General features: G+C 36.9%; 1 protein-coding gene across 3 annotated transcripts in view; it reads left to right on the top strand.

Annotated features, from left to right (window-relative positions):
• The window catches only part of LOC127864941 (uncharacterized), a 186,726-nt gene that overhangs the window by 77,290 nt on the left and 90,713 nt on the right, over positions 1-18,723 (top strand). The window contains exons 3-4 of one of the 3 annotated variants that reach the window (XM_052404833.1): positions 5,648-5,691; positions 6,041-6,104. The exons of the other annotated variants lie outside the window; for them this stretch is intronic. Of the exons in view, the coding sequence (XP_052260793.1) occupies positions 5,685-5,691; positions 6,041-6,104 (71 nt within the window). The 5' untranslated portion in view covers positions 5,648-5,684. The remainder of the gene's footprint in view (positions 1-5,647; positions 5,692-6,040; positions 6,105-18,723) is intronic. 3 annotated transcript variants of the gene reach the window in all.

Genomic DNA, 18,723 nt, shown 5'->3' with positions numbered 1-18,723 from the left:
GAACGTGACTGGGCCTGGGATAGTTGTCAAGTCAAGAATAACAAGCCGCAAAGTCTTTTCAGGTAAGGTTACATTGATATCAATACCAGTCACAGCCTCAGTGGCATGATGGAGCCCAATCATTGAAGTTAAAGTTCTTAGATATATGCTATTTTGATCAGTCATTGTCTGTTGTCAAATGTGTGTTTCCTGTCATTTCAAGTACCATTTTTTGGCTTTTGACATCTTTCTTGTAACCACAGAAAAGAAGTTAAATAAACTGGACAAGTGTTTTCAATTCCAACCAAATTAAGAAGAAATCCATATTTGATACTGTGTGCTGTAAATTTGTGTTGAACATGGTAATTTATTAATTGCAAGTTGTTCTCGGCAATTATCAAATCATTGTCAAGCCTGTTTATTACCATCTGTATCAACTCAGTCAAATTATTTTGAATGAGTATTTCAAAAGTTTACCTCAAACATTAAAGCGTGTTTGACATGTTCATGTTTGATACAATTTTTAGCTCGGCTGTTTTCGGAGAAAACCCGAGGTATTGTCATAGCAAGCTCGTCGTACGCCGTCAGCCGTCTGATGTAGGCATTGTGCTAAAACCTTAAAATTGGCTCTAAAATCAAAGTGCTTCCACCTACAACTATGAAACTTCATATGTAGATGCACCTTGATGAGTTCTACACGCAACACCCATTTTTAGCTCGACTATTATATATGAAATATATATAGTGGAGCTATCCTACTCACCCCGGCGTCGGCGTTTCTGTTAGCATGCAAATGTTAAAGTTTTCGTACTACCCCAATTATTTTCATGGTCCCTTGATATATTGCTTTTATATTTTGCATACTTGTTTACCAACATGACCCCAACCTATTCACAAGAGCAGACCACTGTATCAAGCATTTTGACATAATTATTGCCCCTTTTATACTTAAAATTATCAATATTCTATGTTAAAGTTTGCGTACTAACCCAAATATTTCCTATGTGCCTTGACATATTGCTTTCATAGTTTGCATACTTGTTTACCAACATGACCCCAACCTATAAACAAGAGCAGACAACTGTATCAAGCATTTTGACAGAATTATGGTCCCTTTTATACTTAAATATTTGAACATTTTGCTTAAATTGCCATAACTTCTTTATTTATGATCAGATTTTATTAATACTTTGACAAAACAACACCTTCCTGATTGTTTGGATTCCACCCAAACAATACCCCACGCCCCACCCCAGAATACCTGCCCCCCCCCCCCACCCCCCCAAAAAAAAATATTTTCCTATTTTTATGTTTGAAAGATCATCTAATAAATGACCACACCCCACATCATACCCCCTCTCAACCCCCCCCCCCTACCCCCCCTACCCCCCCTACCCTCCCCACCAATTTTTTTTCCTTTTCTTTTTGTTTGAAAGATTGTCTCATAAATGACCACACCCCACATTATACCCCCCTCTCCACCCCCCCCCCCATTTTTTTTCCTTTTTTAGCCGGATTTTTTTCGAAAAAATCTCGGCTTATAGATTGATGTTGTCGGGCGGGCGGGGGGGGCGGGCGGGCGGGCGGGCGGGGTGGCGGCGTGCTCGAAAATGTTAAAGTTCTTATTTCATGGTATAACTTTGGTATGCTTGGACCTAGAGTCTTCAAACTTGACATGAAGGTTGGCCAGGATTAACAGATGACCACTGGTCATTTCAAGGTCATTCATTTGAAGGTCAAGGTCACTGTGACCTTCAATATAAAAAATGTTAAAGTTGTTATAACTTTGGTATGCTTGGACCTAGAGTCTTGAAACTTGACATGAAGGTTGGCCATAACTAGTAAGTAACCACTGGTCATTTCAAGGTCATTCATTTGAAGGTCAAGGTCACTGTGACCTTGAATGTAAAAATGTTAAAGTTCTTATTTCATGGTATAACTTTGGTATGCTTGGACCTAGAGTCTTCAAACTTGACATGAAGGATGGCCAGGATTAACAGATGACCACTGGTCATTTCAAGGTCATTCATTTGAAGGTGAAGGTCACTGTGACCTTCAATATAAAAATGTTAAAGTTGTTATAACTTTGGTATGCTTGGACCTAGAGTCTTGAAACTTGACATGAAGGTTGGCCAGAACTAGTAAGTAACCACTGGACATTTCAAGGTCATTCATTTGAAGGTCAAGGTCACTGTGACCTTGAATGTAAAAATGTTAAAGTTGTTATAACTTTGGTATGCTTGGACCTAGAGTCTTGAAACTTGACATGAAGGTTGGCCAGAACTAGTAAGTAACCACTGGACATTTCAAGGTCATTCATTTGAAGGTCAAGGTCACTGTGACCTTGAATGTAAAAATGTTAAAGTTCTTATTTCATGTTATAACTTTGGTATGCTTGTACCTAGAGTCTTCAAACTTGAAATAAAGATTGGCCAGTACTAGAAGATGACCACTGGTCATTTCAATGTCATTCATTTGAAGGTCAAGGTCACTGTGACCTTAAATGTTATTGTTGTTCATGTATATGCATGCATTCAAAACATAACACAAGGTTTGCTCATGCCTTGAAAAGTACTTACATTTCATTTTGACCTTTGAACAATATTTCAGTAATTTAAGTATTGCATTGACAAAAACACGAAAGGTACTTTCCTGTCATTTAAATAAAAAATCCGGCTTCAATGCGGTCATCTCCGACCGCGGAACTCTTGTTTATTTTTGAAAGAAAGTCTTATAAATTATTGAATATGAACAATTGCCCCATAATGGCTTACATTATACTGTCAAGCACTTGAATAGTTGAGCGCGCTGTCCTCTGACAGCTCTTGTTGGGTCACTAGGTCAAAGGTCAAGGTCACTGTGACCTCTAATATAAAACTTTAACATGAGCTCTAAAATCAAAATGCTTCCACCTACAACTTCAAACTTAGATGCACCTTGATGAGTTCTACATGCCACACCCATTTTTGGGTCACTAGGTCAAAGGTCAAGGTCACTGTGACCTCTAATATACAGTACAGGCAATGTGTACTTTGACAAAAACGCGTGTCTGCGGTGTTCAATTTTCCCGATGGGTGACATTTCGTGGGGGGCGGACACGCTACTGACCGCGGTGTTCGGCAAACACCCTAAATTGCCGCGATTGCACGCTATCGTTAACGGGAACAGTGGTGATCACTGCGATGCTGCGCAGCCACCGTAAACACCTGTCTGTGAGGGTCATTCACACGTTTTAAATGTACATGTACAAAATAAAATCATATACTTCATGTACATGTAGATATTATGTGCACATTTTTTATGTGTACTTAAACTCGGGCAGTACGTTAAGTCGGAAACTAAAACTAAGTGTTTAGATGATCAATACGAATAACTTTATGGTGTTTATCAATGCAATTGCCCTTTTTGTTTTCACAAAATTGGGTTTCATTTTTCCCAATTTCCAGAAAATGACTTGTACATGTTGCATGAAATCTAAATATAGCGTGTTACAGCGTGTTTGATTTTTATTTTATTCATATGAAATGTCAATTCCAAATCATTCGAGAGCCACCCTGGTACTTGAGAAGAAATTCACTACGAAACTTTAAATCGAAATTAAAAGATCCCAATTCTGTCTGCGCTACGAAGATTTTGTGTCAAAAATAAATACACCCACGCAAATTTTCGCGCGCTTTTTATGGTTCAGAACAAAGAAAATGAAAATATCATGGGCATGTATACATGTATTGATTTGTGGCTACAATTTGTAACAGAACATGAACTCTACACAACGCGCACACTAGGCGTCAGGTGATTTACGAATGTTAATATACACCTGTTCTGATTGGGCGCTTATTTCATCAAATCTTTAAATAGAAACATATGCAGAAATTCATTTGATAGTTTAGAGATATGGCGAATGTTTGTGATTTTTGCATTTCTATCACACTTTTATCGTCAACATTGACCAGAATTTGCATGAAATCGGAAATCTCGGGATTATTGGGTAATGGACAGAGATGGAAATTTTTCGCATGTATGCGGTAATCGATTGTGATTGTTTGTTATCGTTGTTAATTTTTTAGACACCAAATGACACCTATAACATTCAAACGCACAGTAGATTCTTTCTGCAAATTGGTACCGACCTATGTTTATGTTCAATTATTTTATTTCTAGCGAACACGATGAACACTGCGGTAGATATTATGGGTCCGCGGTGTCCACCTTATGGAAAACGGCCCCCGCGAATATTTGATCTGAACACCCATCGCGGGGGTCGTTTGGTAAGCGAACACCGTAAAATGAACACCGCAACGAGTGGCGTTTGTCAAAGTACACTTTGCCTGTACTGTATAACTTTTAACATAGGTCTAAAATCAAAGTGCGTCCACCTACAACTTTGAAACTTCATATGTAGATGCACCTTGATGATTTCTACACACCACAACCATTTTTGGGTCACTAGGTCAAAGGTCAAGGTCACTGTGACCTCTAATATAAAACTTTAACATAAACCTTAACATTCCCTCTAAAATCAAAGTGCTTCCACCTACAACTTTGAAACTTCAAATGTACATGCACCTTGATGAGTTCTACATGCCACACCCATTTTTGGGTCACTTGGTCAAAGGTCAAGGTCACTGTGACCTCTAATATAAAACTTTAACATAGGCTCTAAAATCAAAGTGCTTCCACCTACAACTTTGAAACTTCATATGTAGATTCACCTTGATGAGTTCTACACGCCACACCCAATTTTGGGTCACTAGGTCAAAGGTCAAGGTCACTGTGACCTCTAAAAAAAATAAAAAATATTTTTTTCTTACAAGCTTTCACCACCGAGCGTTGGCACCCGTTATGCGGTGCTCTTGTTTATTTTGAGTGGTCTCCCAATGGACCTGCGTTGCTAATATATCTCATTACCATTTCCAGTGGTAAATTTACACACGCACAATATCAGAACAGTAAACAAAGGAAATAGAAATAAGGTGTGAGGTCACTATCAATAAGAACAGAATTGTTTAACGAACGAAATTTGTTTTAGTTTCTTAGAAGGTTTTTTCACGTAAAACGGTCTTAGAAAAATTCACTTAAAACCGTGTAAGCAATATTCTTGGAAGAAAACGTTAGAAAAACGTTTCCAAAAAAAAAAATGTTAGAATTACCATATACTAAATTAAATAGATATTTCGTCTGATTTTTGATCAGGTAAGGCTTCATAATGGTCAACCGATCGATGTGGGTTTTCGAAATGTCGTATATACCTTAAGCATAGGTGCGTTGCACCTATGCTAAAAATTGTTTCATGCTGAATACTGTTTACACAGTAAACATCGTTGTTAAAGGAAATGCAGTAACCCTTATCATGCCCTATACTTCCCCAAAATATAAAGTCTATTGAATAACATAAATGTAAATGTAAATGTGATAACTGTTAAATAAGATTTAAGACATTGTTTTTTTTAATGGTTCAAGATTTTGAAGTAGTGTTTGGTAATTAATAAAACATTAAAATAGATACATGTATGCACTTTTGCCAAAACCTGCCTATCTTATTACACTTTTTGCAAATACAGGTGGTTTACTTAGTACACCTAGAACTAAATTGATTTCTTTGCACATAATTTTAATTACAAAAATCAGTTAGAAAAGCTCTTTCATTTTTGGTTTTGTATATTTACAGTTGATGTACAGAAGTCAGATTGGTCAGCCAGTGAAACATGTTCTGTGAGTAGCTAGAATGGAACTTGAACCAGACACTGAAACTGTACTATCCTTATTCCTGTCTAGGTGGTGTTGACTGTGGTTGGAATAGTTGTCAAGTGAACAGCAGAAATGTTACCCAAACCAAACACTTTACACTACTTGCCCCCTCCTGCTTAGTTGGAAGTGATAATGGTTGAGATAGATATCTTACTTAGCAGCAGAAACGGAATTTTAAGCCTAACACTGGACCTGTACTGACCTCTATCCTGCTTAGGTGGAATTGATTGTTTTTGGAACAGTTGTATAGTGAGTAGTGGGACTGTAAGCCAAGCCAAACCCTTTACCCTCTACTGACCAACCTCCTGTTTAGGTGAACGTGACTGGGCCTGGGATAGTTGTCAAGTCAAGAATAACAAGCCGCAAAGTCTTTTCAGGTAAGGTTACATTGATATCAATACCAGTCACAGCCTCAGTGGCATGATGGAGCCCAATCATTGAAGTTAAAGTTCTTAGATATATGCTATTTTGATCAGTCATTGTCTGTTGTCAAATGTGTGTTTCCTGTCATTTCAAGTACCATTTTTTGGCTTTTGACATCTTTCTTGTAACCACAGAAAAGAAGTTAAATAAACTGGACAAGTGTTTTCAATTCCAACCAAATTAAGAAGAAATCCATATTTGATACTGTGTGCTGTAAATTTGTGTTGAACATGGTAATTTATTAATTGCAAGTTGTTCTCGGCAATTATCAAATCATTGTCAAGCCTGTTTATTACCATCTGTATCAACTCAGTCAAATTATTTTGAATGAGTATTTCAAAAGTTTACCTCAAACATTAAAGCGTGTTTGACATGTTCATGTTTGATACAATTTTTAGCTCGGCTGTTTTCGGAGAAAACCCGAGGTATTGTCATAGCAAGCTCGTCGTACGCCGTCAGCCGTCTGATGTAGGCATTGTGCTAAAACCTTAAAATTGGCTCTAAAATCAAAGTGCTTCCACCTACAACTATGAAACTTCATATGTAGATGCACCTTGATGAGTTCTACACGCAACACCCATTTTTAGCTCGACTATTATATATGAAATATATATAGTGGAGCTATCCTACTCACCCCGGCGTCGGCGTTTCTGTTAGCATGCAAATGTTAAAGTTTTCGTACTACCCCAATTATTTTCATGGTCCCTTGATATATTGCTTTTATATTTTGCATACTTGTTTACCAACATGACCCCAACCTATTCACAAGAGCAGACCACTGTATCAAGCATTTTGACATAATTATTGCCCCTTTTATACTTAAAATTATCAATATTCTATGTTAAAGTTTGCGTACTAACCCAAATATTTCCTATGTGCCTTGACATATTGCTTTCATAGTTTGCATACTTGTTTACCAACATGACCCCAACCTATAAACAAGAGCAGACAACTGTATCAAGCATTTTGACAGAATTATGGTCCCTTTTATACTTAAATATTTGAACATTTTGCTTAAATTGCCATAACTTCTTTATTTATGATCAGATTTTATTAATACTTTGACAAAACAACACCTTCCTGATTGTTTGGATTCCACCCAAACAATACCCCACGCCCCACCCCAGAATACCTGCCCCCCCCCCCACCCCCCCAAAAAAAAATATTTTCCTATTTTTATGTTTGAAAGATCATCTAATAAATGACCACACCCCACATCATACCCCCTCTCAACCCCCCCCCCCCTACCCCCCCTACCCCCCCTACCCTCCCCACCAATTTTTTTTCCTTTTCTTTTTGTTTGAAAGATTGTCTCATAAATGACCACACCCCACATTATACCCCCCTCTCCACCCCCCCCCCCATTTTTTTTCCTTTTTTAGCCGGATTTTTTTCGAAAAAATCTCGGCTTATAGATTGATGTTGTCGGGCGGGCGGGGGGGGGCGGGCGGGCGGGCGGGCGGGGTGGCGGCGTGCTCGAAAATGTTAAAGTTCTTATTTCATGGTATAACTTTGGTATGCTTGGACCTAGAGTCTTCAAACTTGACATGAAGGTTGGCCAGGATTAACAGATGACCACTGGTCATTTCAAGGTCATTCATTTGAAGGTCAAGGTCACTGTGACCTTCAATATAAAAAATGTTAAAGTTGTTATAACTTTGGTATGCTTGGACCTAGAGTCTTGAAACTTGACATGAAGGTTGGCCATAACTAGTAAGTAACCACTGGTCATTTCAAGGTCATTCATTTGAAGGTCAAGGTCACTGTGACCTTGAATGTAAAAATGTTAAAGTTCTTATTTCATGGTATAACTTTGGTATGCTTGGACCTAGAGTCTTCAAACTTGACATGAAGGATGGCCAGGATTAACAGATGACCACTGGTCATTTCAAGGTCATTCATTTGAAGGTGAAGGTCACTGTGACCTTCAATATAAAAATGTTAAAGTTGTTATAACTTTGGTATGCTTGGACCTAGAGTCTTGAAACTTGACATGAAGGTTGGCCAGAACTAGTAAGTAACCACTGGACATTTCAAGGTCATTCATTTGAAGGTCAAGGTCACTGTGACCTTGAATGTAAAAATGTTAAAGTTGTTATAACTTTGGTATGCTTGGACCTAGAGTCTTGAAACTTGACATGAAGGTTGGCCAGAACTAGTAAGTAACCACTGGACATTTCAAGGTCATTCATTTGAAGGTCAAGGTCACTGTGACCTTGAATGTAAAAATGTTAAAGTTCTTATTTCATGTTATAACTTTGGTATGCTTGTACCTAGAGTCTTCAAACTTGAAATAAAGATTGGCCAGTACTAGAAGATGACCACTGGTCATTTCAATGTCATTCATTTGAAGGTCAAGGTCACTGTGACCTTAAATGTTATTGTTGTTCATGTATATGCATGCATTCAAAACATAACACAAGGTTTGCTCATGCCTTGAAAAGTACTTACATTTCATTTTGACCTTTGAACAATATTTCAGTAATTTAAGTATTGCATTGACAAAAACACGAAAGGTACTTTCCTGTCATTTAAATAAAAAATCCGGCTTCAATGCGGTCATCTCCGACCGCGGAACTCTTGTTTATTTTTGAAAGAAAGTCTTATAAATTATTGAATATGAACAATTGCCCCATAATGGCTTACATTATACTGTCAAGCACTTGAATAGTTGAGCGCGCTGTCCTCTGACAGCTCTTGTTGGGTCACTAGGTCAAAGGTCAAGGTCACTGTGACCTCTAATATAAAACTTTAACATGAGCTCTAAAATCAAAATGCTTCCACCTACAACTTCAAACTTAGATGCACCTTGATGAGTTCTACATGCCACACCCATTTTTGGGTCACTAGGTCAAAGGTCAAGGTCACTGTGACCTCTAATATACAGTACAGGCAATGTGTACTTTGACAAAAACGCGTGTCTGCGGTGTTCAATTTTCCCGATGGGTGACATTTCGTGGGGGCGGACACGCTACTGACCGCGGTGTTCGGCAAACACCCTAAATTGCCGCGATTGCACGCTATCGTTAACGGGAACAGTGGTGATCACTGCGATGCTGCGCAGCCACCGTAAACACCTGTCTGTGAGGGTCATTCACACGTTTTAAATGTACATGTACAAAATAAAATCATATACTTCATGTACATGTAGATATTATGTGCACATTTTTTATGTGTACTTAAACTCGGGCAGTACGTTAAGTCGGAAACTAAAACTAAGTGTTTAGATGATCAATACGAATAACTTTATGGTGTTTATCAATGCAATTGCCCTTTTTGTTTTCACAAAATTGGGTTTCATTTTTCCCAATTTCCAGAAAATGACTTGTACATGTTGCATGAAATCTAAATATAGCGTGTTACAGCGTGTTTGATTTTTATTTTATTCATATGAAATGTCAATTCCAAATCATTCGAGAGCCACCCTGGTACTTGAGAAGAAATTCACTACGAAACTTTAAATCGAAATTAAAAGATCCCAATTCTGTCTGCGCTACGAAGATTTTGTGTCAAAAATAAATACACCCACGCAAATTTTCGCGCGCTTTTTATGGTTCAGAACAAAGAAAATGAAAATATCATGGGCATGTATACATGTATTGATTTGTGGCTACAATTTGTAACAGAACATGAACTCTACACAACGCGCACACTAGGCGTCAGGTGATTTACGAATGTTAATATACACCTGTTCTGATTGGGCGCTTATTTCATCAAATCTTTAAATAGAAACATATGCAGAAATTCATTTGATAGTTTAGAGATATGGCGAATGTTTGTGATTTTTGCATTTCTATCACACTTTTATCGTCAACATTGACCAGAATTTGCATGAAATCGGAAATCTCGGGATTATTGGGTAATGGACAGAGATGGAAATTTTTCGCATGTATGCGGTAATCGATTGTGATTGTTTGTTATCGTTGTTAATTTTTTAGACACCAAATGACACCTATAACATTCAAACGCACAGTAGATTCTTTCTGCAAATTGGTACCGACCTATGTTTATGTTCAATTATTTTATTTCTAGCGAACACGATGAACACTGCGGTAGATATTATGGGTCCGCGGTGTCCACCTTATGGAAAACGGCCCCCGCGAATATTTGATCTGAACACCCATCGCGGGGGTCGTTTGGTAAGCGAACACCGTAAAATGAACACCGCAACGAGTGGCGTTTGTCAAAGTACACTTTGCCTGTACTGTATAACTTTTAACATAGGTCTAAAATCAAAGTGCGTCCACCTACAACTTTGAAACTTCATATGTAGATGCACCTTGATGATTTCTACACACCACAACCATTTTTGGGTCACTAGGTCAAAGGTCAAGGTCACTGTGACCTCTAATATAAAACTTTAACATAAACCTTAACATTCCCTCTAAAATCAAAGTGCTTCCACCTACAACTTTGAAACTTCAAATGTACATGCACCTTGATGAGTTCTACATGCCACACCCATTTTTGGGTCACTTGGTCAAAGGTCAAGGTCACTGTGACCTCTAATATAAAACTTTAACATAGGCTCTAAAATCAAAGTGCTTCCACCTACAACTTTGAAACTTCATATGTAGATTCACCTTGATGAGTTCTACACGCCACACCCAATTTTGGGTCACTAGGTCAAAGGTCAAGGTCACTGTGACCTCTAAAAAAAATAAAAAATATTTTTTTCTTACAAGCTTTCACCACCGAGCGTTGGCACCCGTTATGCGGTGCTCTTGTTTATTTTGAGTGGTCTCCCAATGGACCTGCGTTGCTAATATATCTCATTACCATTTCCAGTGGTAAATTGTTGTAACAAATCCCTGAATAATGTGAATATGCCATGTGGTTGGATTAATCTATATCCCGATCAGGCTAGAATATTTAATTGTACTCTTTCGGACACCTACAAATAATTAACTTTGTTCATGTCAAAACATTAAAATAAGAAACATATTTTAAAATTTCAGGTGTCCGAAAATTTAGAGCCAAAAATTAAGGTGTCCAAAAATTATAAATATATAAATAAATAAATGCAATCAATCAATGTACAATAAATATCTTCTGATTAACTCTTTTTTCATGCTTAAAAAAATAAGTACAACTTCACAGCTTTGCTAACTCTTGCCTAAAATGATATAGAACTAAAACTTAACAAGGGCTGTTTGTAAAACATGCATGCCTCCCATATGGGCTGTCAGTTGTAGTGGCAAACATTGTGTGAATACGTTTTTTGTCACCTTAATTTTATGTGACCGTGTGATGTCCGGCGTCCATTGTGCGTGTGTGCGTGCTGGCGTGTGTCCGTCAACAATTTGTTTGTCTAGACAGTGAAGGTTACAGTTTTCATCCAATCTTTATGAAATTTGGTCAGAATGTTTATCTTGATGAAATCTGGGTTGGGATTGAATTTGAGTCATCTGGGGTCAAAAACTAGGTCACTATGTCAAATGATAGAAAAACCTTGTGTAGACAATAGAAGTCACAGTTTTCATCCAATCTTTATGAAATTTGGTCAGAATGTTTAGCTTCATGAAATCTGGGTTGGGATTGTATTTGGGTCATCTGGGGTAAAAAACTAGGTCACTAGGTCAAATAATAGGAAAACCTTGTGTAGACAATAGAGGTCACAGTTTTCTGTATGATTGCATGTTTACATGCAAATCCTGTTTTTCATATGAGAGCTATTTAATCATGCTCTACCTCTCTTATTAATTAATGTTGATAAATCTTAATAGTTCTCTATTGCCTAGATCTCTTTGTATAACATATAACTTAAATAACAAATTAACACCTATCTTTGGTTTCCTTATGCATGTAAATATATAGTGGCAATGTTAAACCACTTTGTGATCTGAAAAATCCTTAAAATATTAATAATTGTTGCTTATTTCAAACATATTACACATCCGTGTAGTTCTTTTCTTTCCTTAAAAGTAATATTATGTTAATTTTAACATTAAAAATACAGATCACAAAGTATAAAGAATCCAACAACCCCTTGCAGCAAATGCTGAACAATCGGTCTAGTAATTATGATGCCACATACAATAGTATGTGTTTTCACCATCTTTACTTATAAAAATTGGGCTATTATCTATCTTTCTCTTTCCTTTTAACACACAACAACAATATCATAACAATAATATTAATAATTATACTTATAACACAACATAGTAGCTTATTACTACAAATCAATTTATGTGTGATTTTATTAAAATTTAAGTTCGTTTGGATTTAATTATCCTTGTTTTCACTAATTTCTAATATTTCCTGTATAAAAATTGATTGTTTACATTCTACAATCTCAGGGTCGTCCGCTATGCAAATTTCCGATTCCAAAACAGATTTACCTACATGTATTTTTTATTGATCAATTTTAACCAAACCAAGCCGTTGTTTTATCGGCCTATGAACCAATCAAAACTCCTGCTTTTTTATAGCGTTAGGCTCACAGTCGCTTTGTTGTTACATTGAGTAATGCATTTATAACGCTTGTAATTAATTTTAAGTAAAGCTATTTTTAACTACTAGATTTTTATTAAAGCACTTCACCAACACTGCAAAGTATCTTATATTATAAATGGTACAGCCCAGTAAAATCGAGCTGACCATATTATGGCCGTTTCCGACCTTTTAATGCAGAGTTTTATGTTAAGCAGTGTGCTTGGGCAATGGTTTTTAACCGAAGTCCCAAGGGTAAACAACCCCATTAGTCACAGTTTTCAACCAATCTTAATAAAATATGGTTTATCTTTATAATATCTGATTTTGCACCGTATATGGGTCATCTGGGGTCAAAAATTAGGTCACCGGGCCAATTCTTATAAAACCTTGTGTAGATGAAAGAGGTAACAGTTTTCATCACGACCTAATGAAATTTTGTCAGAATCTATTATTTAATCAAATCTGGCTTAGGATTGTACACAGGTCTGAAAGAATTTAAGTTGATGTTAGTCAAGTGAGCGATTCAGGGCCATCATGGCCCTGGGGCCTCTTGTCTAATGTTCACATTAATACGAAAATCCAATACAGGGCTTTCCTTTGACCCGAGCTCCCGGGTTTTGACGCTTGAAAATTACAGAAGACCCTTTTTTGACTCTTGAGAAAATTACGTCATGCGTCACATTTGACCTGGGGGAATATACCGACTTGCGTCAACGAGATCAAAAGTTGTTAAGACTAAGCGATAATTGGCTCGGGGCGGAGTATCTTATTTAGTACACGCTAATCGTTAACGCCCGTTTCCAATCATCAAAGCACAAGTCCACCCAGTAGGCGAAGTTTGGTTAATTAAGAAATCTAGTATTGACCAATTAAAACACTGCTGGTTCGATGACGCGTGTATTAACTTTCCATTATTTATCATAGCGTTTGTTATCAGCTGTTTGCGGAAAAGACGTGTATTAAACCCACCTAGTTGCAATAATCCAACTCCCAGCTATTGACCCTCTGAGCTGTACGTATGTACTCATAAAAGCTCATAGCATTTAAGAAGAGCTTTAAATCCACCAAAACAGAATGGACTCATCCGCGTCAGTTTTAATAATACATGTATTCAATATAAAATAATAACATCCATATCCACAGAACATCGTATTTATTTTGAGATATTTCCAGAGTATGTCAGAATGTATTTCCAAAGCTGAATGCACCCATCACTGTTTTACTTCATGATTGCTCAGTTCAAAGACGCGCGAAAGTTATGCTGGCATATGTTCTGTCTACAACGTCAAATTACACGCTTTGCATCAAAGTTGCTAAAAATAACTACAGAACCGATATAACTGACCTTGTGGCAAAGTGACAATTTTTGCATGAGCTAATTGATTACAAAATACATGTAGGCGTAATAATTGACCGCTTGAGAAGGCATAGAAAACGGCATGTTTGTCGCACGTCTTCAGTGCAGATGGCACATGAAATAATTAAAGGGCGTCGGAATTTTTGATGGGATTAAATACGGAGGCACCTTTATCGGTGAGTAGAAATAATTTCCTTTTATAGTTTACCGATTTATATAGGCTATTGTGTTTAGGTACCACCCGTATATTGCAGCGATTCATTTTGATGTGCGTCCCGCGTGCCAGACGCACGTTTTTTTCTGGGGACGCATCATTCTCAAACATATGCGTACTCGGGACGCATTGTTTAAAAAGTCTGATTTTCAACATCGTCAAAGTTGTGCATCATACAGAGTTCGATTCGTGAAGATAAGCGAAACACATGTTAACACTGTTTTGAAAAGTAGAACGGAAGTAACATAACTACATTCAGAATGTAATACGCGTATTTTGATTGGTTGAAATATATGAATTATCCAATCAGTTACGGCGTTTTATTAAAAGTTCATTGAACGTTTAATTTTGTTGTCCCGGACGGTAAACAAAGAAAATGACATCCAAAAAGTTTTTCAAAATTGATCCTCAACAATTTAAACTCGCTCAGTGTGTAGATATTTATCGATAACGCAGCCTCGATGTAAAACATGTGGTTCAATGTGAAGAATAAACGGCGGAAAACACATTTTGTGTTCGTCTGTTGTGAGCGCAGACAGTTATATTGTAAAGCGATGTTATTATAATTTTCTGGATTAATTGATCATTGTTGTTTTTTCTAAAGTGACAACTAAAAATGAGCAAGTTCTGAAATAAATAGCTTTTTTTTTTTGTATACGATACATACATAATAGTGATGCAGATCGTACAGCATTCCGTCCTATGTAACGTAGAATGTAAGTACATATCACAACACACACTTCTGCTGTTCATACTGCAGGATGTGAGAGGGGTTTTTATGTACAGAATAAGGTCTTGACCAAATTCAGGAACAGTTTAACTGTAGGAAACCAAGACAAACTTATGAGAGTGAAGTTGTGCAATTGTGTCAGGGATGAATTTATGGAAAAAGCTCTCCCTGTTTGAAGAAAAAACAAGGCGAGAAGGCTATACACCTTAAATACAGAACGAGTGTTGTTACACTAAATATTTATTGAAGGTTTAAACCTTTTGACCAAAGAAGATATTGTCTTTTGTCACACTGTTTGAAAGGGATAATTTTGACCAAAAAATTATTAACAATAGTCTTCCAATTGATTAAAACTCTAGTCAGTCCAAATTGTTAAATAAGTTAAAAGTTCTCTGTTTAAGATGATATATGTTTCACTGTTTGTTATTTAAAGTAAAACAAATAAAGATTTGACTTTCTATTAGCTTATTTCGTTTTTTAGCTGTTAAATTGCATAAAAGAGCCCCTGGCTAAGGCGTATCATGTTAAGTAGATTATTTGTAACGAATTTACAAATACACAATCTGGGACCCATTGTTTTTAGTTTGGACCCATTGATTCAAAATATGCCAGTCCCAGGGACTCATTGATGTAGTTTACAAAATGAATCACTGATATTGTGTTTTTTTGTGATAGCCAGCGGAATTTTTTTTTTTTCACATTTTGTATTTCAGTGAGTGACTTATCATCCCAGAATGTGCTGCGCAGGTTTCAGGACATGTGCAAGAGAAGAAAGTGATAGTTTGCTGGTTTTATGCTAGTTGTGTGTGTGTGTAGTCATAGTGTTGTTTTATTACCTTTTCTTTACTAGGGCACCCAAATGAGATCACTCTTTAAATGCATGAATGATTTATTTATTTGCTCAAATGATTGTTGATTTGTAGAACATATGACATATTGTTTTGCTGTATACATGAAGTAAATGTTGTATTAAAATACATATTTTGTATGTAAACTTTGAGATTTTGTGTAGGACATATGACATATTGCTCTCTGAGATGTTGTGTAAGATATGATATGACATATTACTCTTTGAGATGTTGTTTAGAACATTTGACATATTACTCTGCTGTATACATGAAGTAAATGTTGTATTAGAATACATGTTTTGTATTTATTAATCGTTGAAATATTGTGTTTAAATGCATAGTGTTGTAGTGACAGTACAATGTAAGAAATAAATGTTAACATACATGTATCTTTTAATTTGTTGCTTTTTAACCAGGTTTTTAACCAGGTTTTCCGAAGGAAAAAACTGGTTATTAGATTGGCGAATGCGGGCGGGCTGGCTGGCTGGCTGGCTGGCGGGCTGGCTGGCTGGCTGGCTGGCTGGCGGGCTGGCGGAATAAGCTTGTCCGGGCCATAACTATGTCGTTCATTGTCAGATTTTAAAATCATTTGGCACATTTGTTCACCATCATTGGACGGTGTGTCGCGCGAAATAATTACGTCGATATCTCCAAGGTCAAGGTCACACTTTGAGTTCAAAGGTCAAAAATGGCCATAAATGAGCTTGTCCGAGCCATAACTATGTCGTTCATCGTCAGATTTTAAAATCATTTGGCACATTTGTTCACCATCATTGGACGGTGTGTCGCGCAAAATAATTACGTCGATATCTCCAAGGTCAAGGTCACACTTTGAGTTCAAAGGTCAAAAATGGCCATAAATGAGCTTGTCCTGGCCATAACTATGTCATTCATTGTGAGATTTTAAAATCATTCGGCACATTTGTTCACCATCATGGGACGGTGTGTCCCACGAAAGAATCACGTCAATATCTCCAATGTCAAGGTCGCCACGACTAAAAATAGATTTAAAAAAAAAAAAAAAAAACTTACAATGGGGGTTAATTTTTTTTGGTCATTTCAAAAGTTCAGTTTGAGTTTTCTCCCTTTATCAGATTTTTTTTTCACAATGAAAACCTGGTTTTGTGACAATTTTGTCCCTTGTTATATATTATATCTCAGTAATTTGCTTAAATTGCAAAAAATCATTGACTCTCCTGCGTTATTATTAGGACTCTCAGAAGTTTGATTTTGACTCTTGAAAATATGGTCCCAAGAGTCCTTGACTCTTGAGATTTGAGGTCTAAGGAAAGCCCTGCAATATAATTGCAACATTACTTGCGAAAAAATAATCTTAAACATTTATGATGATAAATACCTTTAAGAATTTCATAAACACAACCATATGTCTACGCAATTTTTCAGAAGTGTAAAGAATACAGTGCATTATGGGACACAGCTTTTATTGGACGAGCAAATTTAAATTTAGATTGAATGCAATATGATCATGTACAAAAAAATGTATTATTGCATCATTTAACGCAGTCATGTAAAAAACTTGCTTCCCGGGGACTTTCTGACAACGGGTAAAAGATTAACACCAATTAGCTGTTGAAGGTCGTTTAACCTCTAAGAGATAAAAATTGGTTAAACGGACGGATAAAGAAATAAAGCTGTGATCTTCGCCATCTTTGGTTACCATGTTAACATACAGTACAGCCAAAGCGGAACAAACGTATTTCGCGATTCGCGGCGGCAAGGCGAAACGAGTCGATGCCGCGTCAGTCGTAGAAGCCGCGTCAGTATGCGGCGGCAAGTCGCATTTCGCCGCGAAACTTCGCATCTGTCCGCCGAGGCATGCCGCTATCGGCGACATGATGCCAAGTCGATGCGCATCATGAAATAAAAAATCTTTTTAAAATAATTAGTTACATGTAGTTAACAAATTTTGAAAGAACAATTATAATAATAATTAAAATCATAATAAATTTATTGTGCGCGGATTGTATTAGCATATACATGTAAGCATAGTTAATGTGTCTTTCCAATTAAGTTTGTTTCCCGCCCGTAATGTATGTATTTCACACATAAACAAGGTCACGTAATTATGTTTTCGCACATACAAGTGGTCAAGGCTCCAGCATATGGTGGATTTATAAATTAATTCATGTTGATTTTGCTATTAAATTTAAGCTGAGAAAATTAGCAGTTTGAAGCCACATTAATAATCAAGACGGTGACGACGTATTTGTTGTTTTGTTAATTATCAGCTTATTATAACTATTGTTTGAATATGCGTATATAAACACGTTTTATTTTGTTCATATTATACAGTTAATATCGCTACTAATTTACCCGATAATCCCGTATATTCCAGTTTTAAAGCAAATGCTGGTAAATATTTACGATACACAAACATTCTCGATATTTCCTTAAGTATCAAATACATTTTGGCATTTGTTACTATTTATAGCGATGATGAAATAACGTCTTATCGGGGCGTTTTTTTCAACTGAACACGCGATTTACGCCTGACGTGATGTTCATGTATTTATACAACACAAAATACACCCAAACTTTCCAAACGACGTTCTACATGTCTGCATAATTTTCGCGCGCTTTTTATGAAACAAGGATATTTTAGCACTGTTTATTTGACGCTAGAATTTGTCAAAGGTCGCGTTAGCATTAAAATTCGGAAGTGTGTTTCGGATTACATATTAAATAATGATAATCGAACGAAACATTAACAGTTGCGCGTAATTAATTATACGCTACACATGCATGTATGTACATGTAGGTGGATATCTTTTCACTCCATCCGCCGCGTACGTATGCGGCGGATTTACTCCGCGAAAGTACGCGAGGTTAACACAGACTCGGCGTCGTTGCGCGGATTGATGCCGAGTGCCACGGCGATACGCCGCGTGAACACACGATTCGGCCGCCGCATACTAATAATCTGGCCGTGGCGTAGCCGCGGATTATGTTTGTGCCGCTTTAGCTGTAC

The sequence above is a fragment of the Dreissena polymorpha genome, chromosome 1 (genome assembly GCF_020536995.1).
Source record: "Dreissena polymorpha isolate Duluth1 chromosome 1, UMN_Dpol_1.0, whole genome shotgun sequence".
In the NCBI taxonomy this organism is placed as follows: Eukaryota; Metazoa; Mollusca; class Bivalvia; order Myida; family Dreissenidae; genus Dreissena; species Dreissena polymorpha.
This window is presented reverse-complemented; position numbering and strand designations above follow the sequence as displayed.